Genomic DNA, 7,599 nt, shown 5'->3' on the forward strand with positions numbered 1-7,599 from the left:
TAAAAATAATATATTTAATATTTTTTGAAGTTAATATATATAAATCGTATGTATTATTATTAATATATAAAGACTTCAGAGACACTAAATTGTTAATGATTTGTGGAAGATAAAATATCATTCTAGAATATTTTTCTGAGCAATAAATATAAGAAGTTGTTTAATGTAAGTTTCTTTTTGCAAATCGTCCTTAAATGCATGGTTCATATCAAGTAGATAAAAGGATCATGGATGAAAAGTTACCAAAGCTATAAATAAACTAACAAAAGTCATATTTGTTACGAGAATAAAGTCATATACAGACGAATTAAATGTAATGATAACAAAAGACACATAAGAAGAGATACCAGAAAAAAAAACCATTGATGAATATAAGAGAAACACTTTTACATTTATTTAATATATAATATAATAATAAAATGATTATAAAAAATGAATTTTTATATTTTTCAAGAAATGATGAAAAGTAAAAAAGAAATTAAGAAAAAATAATGTTAAATAAATAAAAAAATTGATGTATATCGGAATATATTTTTCAACTACATAAGAAAGCAATACGAAAGAAAGTATAGTTAGTGTGTATGAGTGTGGTGAGGTCAACAATTTAAAAGTGTAGTCTTTTTTTTCTGAGGAATTGAAGAGCAATGGTGGATAAGGGCACCTTAAAAGATTGAGACATTAAAAAAGCAACCTTTTTTCTTGGGTGTGTGAAGTGGGCAACGTGTCTGAAGGAAAGCATGGTTAGAAAATTGCAGGCCCTGCAATGGATGCAGTCACTTAGCACAATAGGGAATGAATTGTACTGGAAAAGTGGTTCCCTTTGGGATGGATGGATAGATGGATAGATAGATAGATACATATGACTTTGGTGGATCTTTCTCAGTGGGTGTTTTGGATTTACTCAAAGGATTAATCTTTTTTGGTTAAGTTATCATTGGAGAGGATGAAGAAAGTGCAAAAGCTTATCCGAATGAACATTACAAAAGCCAAATTCGTGAGTGACGATAATGTCTGAAAAAGTTGTTTTTAACTGTGAAGTAAATGGGAGTGAAGAAATATTTGTTGGATGATTTAAACATAGTATTGTGTTTGGTTAATTAGATTGATATTTGCACTAAGGCAAACAATCTTTTGGTAGTTGTCCCCTAAAGTTTGAACATGTGATCCATCAAAGCCCCACCACTACCCCACATATTTCTCCATATTAAATTATCTCTTTCTTTCTCTATCAATATGAACTATGTATCGACCTATGAACCAGATGCCAAAACATTAATCTTCATTTCTAGATCATTCTTATTTCCACTTTTAGTAGCTCTTTTTTCTTTGGTTTTTTTTTTCTGCAGTTTCCATTTTACTTCTACAAAATATATATTAAATAAATATTATATAATAACCATTTCTGGAAACTCAATTCTGTTGCATTTGCTTGAAAATTGATTAGAACTTTAGGTGATCAAATTCATCCTTTGTCCGTGGAACTTCCTTTGGTGTAATGGAGTCAGATACTCATCACTTGTTGCTTTTGTGGTTAATTTATTTGCTAGAATCTGAGGCAGCTCGTAAATCAGTGTATGACCGGATTTGGCAATTCGTAAATGTGAATTTTTTTCTATTAGATTTTGACTTTTGGTGTCAATTTTTTTCACTAATTCCAAAATTTGATTAACTGTTAATTTTTTTATTTATTGAATTTTGAAGTTGGATTAAGTGTCAATTTTTTTAGTGAATTTTTGTTTATCTTAAAATCTGGATAATTGTTAATTTCTTTTTGTTTATCAGATTTTAAATTCCGATTATGTGATTTTGTATGTTAACCAAATTTTCTAATCCAATGAAGTCTTAGATTTCAGACCCCATATTACACATATATTAATAATTTATTTATTTAATATATATTTTGTAGGGATAAAATGAGAACTGAATCAAGAAGTTGGGGGTGCGGAAGAAAATGAGGTACAAGAATAAATCCCTTTCTTCTTTTCAAATGGGATCAGAACTCTGTTCCAGGCCTCTTTGGTCCAATTTTGGGCTTTTGCTTTATGCACTCTCATAATTACTGTTTTCACCACATTGCTTTTAAAATGATATTTTATATTTTATGGTGTGTTTAAACTAGGGATGGCAAAAAAATCCGCGCTCGCGGATATCCACGGATAAAATCCGTGATGGATAGTTGATATTCGCGGATATTTACTACCCGCGTGTAGCAGATATTTTAATACCCACTTAAAAAGGAGTCGGGTGTGGGTATTATACTATCCGTACCCGCGGATATCCGCTACCCGCAAAAAATAAAAATAAAAATTAAATTTATATTTTATTAAGTTAAATTTAATCAAAATTAACATTAATTTATATTTTATAAAGTTAAATTTAATTAAAATTAAATTTTAATGTATATTTAATTAAATTTTTATTATATTTTATATATTTTTTATAATTTTATTTTAATAATTTATAAAAATATATTTTATTAAATATTTGCGGGTATCCATGGGTATCCGCGGGTTTTAAAATATCCGCGGATATTTTTTAAACGGATATCCATGCGGGTAGCGGGTCGGGTAGTAGATGAATTTTTTTTTTGTCGGATCGTGTTGTGGGTATACATTATTCGTGCCCGATCCGACCTGTTGTCATCCCTAATTTAAACATTCATTTACATATTATTAATTTTGAAAACATTTTGGAAGAAAATTTCTATAAAAAGTTTGGAAGAAATGTATCTCCTCCATCCTTAATCGGGTTTAGAAACGACGTGAGTATAGCGATGGTCTAGGTACAACAAAAAAGATATGGTGACGATAATGACAATGATATGGTCAGAAAAAGAGGATATTTTAGTTATTTTATTGCTCATATGGGGTGCAAGAAATAATCATGGGCTGCAGAATGTAAAAAACAATTTTTGCAAAAGAAATCCGGTAATGGAGGATGTTGGACATGGGTTGGAACTGGGCTTGAGCTTCTACTTCGAAGATCCATAAGGATTATTCATGCACGAGTTTGGTTTTCTTAGCTTGAGTTCATTAATTTCAGCTCACTAAGATTCAAAAAGTAGTGTGATTTAAATGATGGTATCCATATACTTTTAAGGATTAAAATAATAATAAGATCATGAAGTTTACGAGCTAAAATCACAATAGTTAAGTTTATTTTAAAATTTGTATATTTAGATATTAGTGTGATAATATCTTTTACTTTCAAAACTAAAATTGTAGCTTATCCAATGTGTAAAAGGCTAAAATAGTAGTTATTGTTATATATTTTACATTTTATTTTAGTTAAATAATATCAATATAAAGACATGATAATATAGGATAAAATACTGTTTACCAAATCAATAAATTATACTATTAATATGCAATATGTATAAACTACTATTATTTCATTTTGAAATATCGATATATTTAAAAATAAGCTTTTACCAAATTTAGACAACCCACAATTTATTTTTTGAATCTGTACTACATATATGGAGTCCATTCTTTCGGAGTTTCTTTGGTTAAATCATTATATAACTTATTACTTCATTGAATTTAAACAAATCTTTAACCTTCATTAAATTATTTATATTTATTTAAAAGTTTGAATAAAACTTTAGGAACATATTAATGGATATGAGAGAGAATGGATTCATATTTTATACCTTTAAATATATTTGTCTTTAAACTTATCTAAGTTTAATCATTTTCTCTAAACTAATGTACAAAACTATGAGTCTTCACAACTCAAATTTTTTACCTTTTTATTTCATTTTTTTTGTCCCCTTTTCTTATATATTGTAAAAGATGTTATGACATATATATATATATATATATATATATATATATATATATATATATATATATATATATATATATATTCTTATGTACAATCATTTTATATTTCACTCTTTATTCTATATTTATTGAAAATACAATTAAAATATACTGTTGTCAATTTTTTAATAATATTCTAAATTCAAAGGTCTATTCTATGAGAGAAGCGTGTACTATAAAATGAGCATTGAAGTGATGACAGGAATAGTTGTCATTTTGTTGTCACTACTTTGGATCCTTTATTTAAGGAATTCTTGGAAGTGGTTCTTAGCTAAATAACATGTTATATATAAAATTAAGGAACTAATGAAAAAAAATTAGTGATATATAAGGTAATTAACTAACAAGCTATTTTATTTTTGGGCTATAAAATAAGCAAACAACTGTTCTTTTTTTTCTTTTTATGGTTTTTTTCTTTCAGAAACATATAATCTAGAAGAAAGTTGTAAAGAAACAAGTCTAGCTAATCTGAACACAAGCCTCTTCTATACATGCTTCTCTTCAAATGTCAGCAAAATCAGTGAGAGTTGTTCAATAAAAGCTGATAAACATAATGTGAAGAAGTTCTGACTGAGAAGTGCATACTATTCTTGTTGATGAAGGTTACCTGGGTGCAATCTCTTTTTGCCACAGAGAGGAACCCCAAAGAGCTTCACAGAACCATTAGCCTCATCACTGGAACTTACCAAAGACTTCTCCATGATATGGCTCTTAGCTGCTCTGATCAAATTTGGAGACTGAGGTGATGATTCCAATTCTACCAGCTTCAGAATAGCACTGCTGCTTCTCTGTTCATAGGAAGCAGGACTTACATGGTTTTGGATGAAATATATGATATCATTGTATAGATTCTTCATGTGAGTCAGTTCTGATAACAGCATGAAGTTCTTTCTTCTCAGTCTCTGGTTGTCCTCAGAAAGTGCTGTTAAGATATCATTGCCTGCCTTAGGAGATGGTAATGGAGGAGTATCAATCCAACACAGATTCTCATCTGGCTGAAGAAGCTGTGGTGGTTGGTCATGCATATGGTAATGTTGTTGATAAGGGTGAGGGGTTTTCCTCCTGTGGATTTCACATAGAAGGTGCTTAGATCCTTTTCTGAAGTATTCATTTGCAAACTCCCACCTATCAGCAGCTACCTTCTTGAAACCCTGCAAAAAGAGGAAAGCTATATATATAGATATAGATATAGATATATATGTGCAGTTTTACAAGCATAAGTCAATCATGAAGCTTGTGTAGCTAGGCAATCATAACTTAGCCTTGTTAAGGCAAAAATATGGAGACAAGACCATTGTACTTTTAAGGTTTTATACTACAGAAGATTCCATTTCTCTACTCTTCTGAATAAGAAACTTTGTCAAGAAATGAAGATGGAGAAATCTAACTCAATAGGGGTGAAAAATTGTCTTGCAGGAAATCTTAATTTATCAGAAGATAGCACAAAAGCAATGGTGAAGGATATATAGAGAACAAAGAAGTTGTGCATATACAGAAGACATTATTCTCACATAGGTATTTAGCTGTCTAACAAAGCTTGAGAAGTTGTTGTGCTTGAAATAGTTTGGAAGAAGATCTCTAGCAAACTCTGGGGGCCTTCTCACAACAAACGTGGTTTCATCATCACCCCAAGACACAATGTGGTCAGTGAGAGGGTCATCAACAAGTTGGTATGTTTTTGTCAGAAAGGGAGCAGGCACAGACTTCTGAGAATCCATGGTGAATACCATGCTGTCTTCACACCTGTCTAGTGTGAAAGCCATCACTGAACCAAAGAGTGCTGCTGCTTCCAATACTATGCTTTGGAGCTCTCCTCTTCATTCACTTTTACCACACCACCAAGTTTTAAAGAACCTCATTCACTCTCTCTCACATTATATTTTGAAAAATGATGCATGCATACTTATGTGCTATGCTATTAGACCCTAAAGAGAGATTAACAGATACAGAAGAAAAAGTATAATAAATAACACTATGTGATGCTAAGAAAGTGTACACTATGCACATATGCAAGTATCATTACTCATAGTTTTACAACTCTGAAACAGAAACATATGACATATTTACTTAAATAACTATTCTTTGTCCGACCCCCCCTCTATCATGTGTGTAGTTAGTTTACAAACTTTAAGAAGCATATGACCATGTCAGTAAAAACAATGTATTTTTCTAGGATAAGCTATAATAAGATCCAATGAGCTATTAATTAGCTATTGATTGTTCTCTGGGATGCAGTGGTGGTGGGTTGTGATGCTTCTAGAGATGTGAGCTACTTTCTATTTTTATTTTGGACTGATACCAATGGGATATATATATATATATGTATATGCATACAATATTCTCCAAAATTTGGAGAGAAGGTGCATGAGGGCATATTAATTAAAACTTAAAATGTACTACTGAGATGGGTTGCAAGATCAGTTCTTTTGAGTTTGAAGTTAAAAAAGTTTGAAGGCTGCATAATACAGTGATTTTTTTTCTGTGGATACAAAGATCTCATGTCCTTCGCAAATTCCTAGAATAATAATTAAAATTGGAAGGTGATATTTTAAGTATTTTTGTCTGGGTGACACACACTATTGTGTGGAACTGAAACTTGGAAGGTTGTGATAGTCCTCCAAATTAAAAAGAAAATATGCTTACTTTTATGTATATTCATTGGCCCACTATTATATCAATGTCAGAAGTTGTTCAATTTGTTGGTCCCTCCCTCTCCTCCACCCTCGTCTTTACTTGGAGACTAGAACCAAAGCCTGCTGTGCTGTATATTTTTTTGTCCAATAAAAGAGGAGATATTCTCAACTCTTCTCAAGCTTTTTGAATGTGTAACACAGAAGCCATTTCTTAATTAGACTGGTTTTTTCTGTATTAAATTTTAATCAGATAAGTTCCCTTGAATGATACCTTTGTACAATTTCCATCCACCCTTTTGTTTTTGAATAACGAATGATTCTTTCAAGTGATCAATTACTGAACTTTGGAACACATCACTCCACATTAGTTGTGGAAATAAAGGATAAAAGTTCTGCTTCAAATACTAAAAGTTAAATGCACTATCTTTATGCATATATAGCACTATTCTTTATTTATCATCACCATCAGATATTCTTATCTATAACAATAATTCAAGGTTATCGTTTACACAGAAGCTATGACAGGTTAATCTCACAACAATCTCATTCAAATAAAGTACTAATAAGGATTGATGGGATAGAAACTTTCTTAGATCACCCAAATCATGACTTTTTGATTTCCAGCATGAGAAAAGTGTCTCAGAAACCAGAAAAGATAAACACTGTTGAAGAATTATGTGGTTGTAATTTCCCTTTTTCTCAGCTATCATATCCATCCCACCCTTTATTTTCTGAAGAAATACCTTTTTCTTATTTCATAGGGATATTTGTGGGGATCACTGTTGGGTTGTGATCACGAGGGTCACCATTTTAAATCTTTTCCCACTACAGCTATACGTCAAACTTTGCCTCTTGTACATAACTATAGAACATGATAGAAAATGAGGTTATTATATAATTGTAAGTCTCAAAGTGCTTTGTACCTAGTTTTCAAGGTAGAACATTCTGACCTTTATTCATTTTTGTACAATCCAAAGCACACCCGTGACCTACACATACAGAAGTAGCTCCTTCTACTCATCAATCATGGAATAATGTATTTATATATACACTGCACAATTATTATGAGTGAATCTTCTGTCATTTGACTAGATAAGGTATGTACATATATTTCAATTTTCAATGCTGCTGCCTCTAATCAC

The 7,599-nt window shown here is 30.9% G+C and overlaps 1 protein-coding gene across 1 annotated transcript; it reads right to left on the reverse strand.

The window, feature by feature from the left end:
- Positions 1 to 4,152: 4,152 nt before the first annotated feature.
- LOC148204640 (heat stress transcription factor B-4-like) lies at positions 4,153 to 5,870 on the reverse strand. The gene is made up of 2 exons (XM_088093388.1): positions 5,336 to 5,870; positions 4,153 to 4,975 (listed from the first exon to the last, which is right to left on the reverse strand). The coding sequence occupies exons 1-2, from the start codon at positions 5,585 to 5,587 to the stop codon at positions 4,409 to 4,411; spliced, it is 819 nt and encodes a 272-aa protein (XP_087949514.1). The 5' UTR covers positions 5,588 to 5,870; the 3' UTR covers positions 4,153 to 4,408.
- Positions 5,871 to 7,599: the final 1,729 nt, after the last annotated feature.

This window comes from Vigna umbellata, chromosome 1 (genome assembly GCF_029865625.1).
Source record: "Vigna umbellata cultivar VRB3 chromosome 1, Vumbellata_1.0, whole genome shotgun sequence".
NCBI lineage: Eukaryota > Viridiplantae > Streptophyta > Magnoliopsida > Fabales > Fabaceae > Vigna > Vigna umbellata.

Bases quoted from the DNA above. Each gene is read 5' to 3' on its own strand.
- LOC148204640 (XM_088093388.1), bottom strand. From the start codon at position 5,587: ATGGCTTTCACACTAGACAGGTGTGAAGACAGCATGGTATTCACCATG. The intron at 4,976-5,335 runs GTGAGAATAATG...CTCTTTTTGCAG, and splicing joins TTAGACAGCTAAATACCTAT to GGTTTCAAGAAGGTAGCTGC.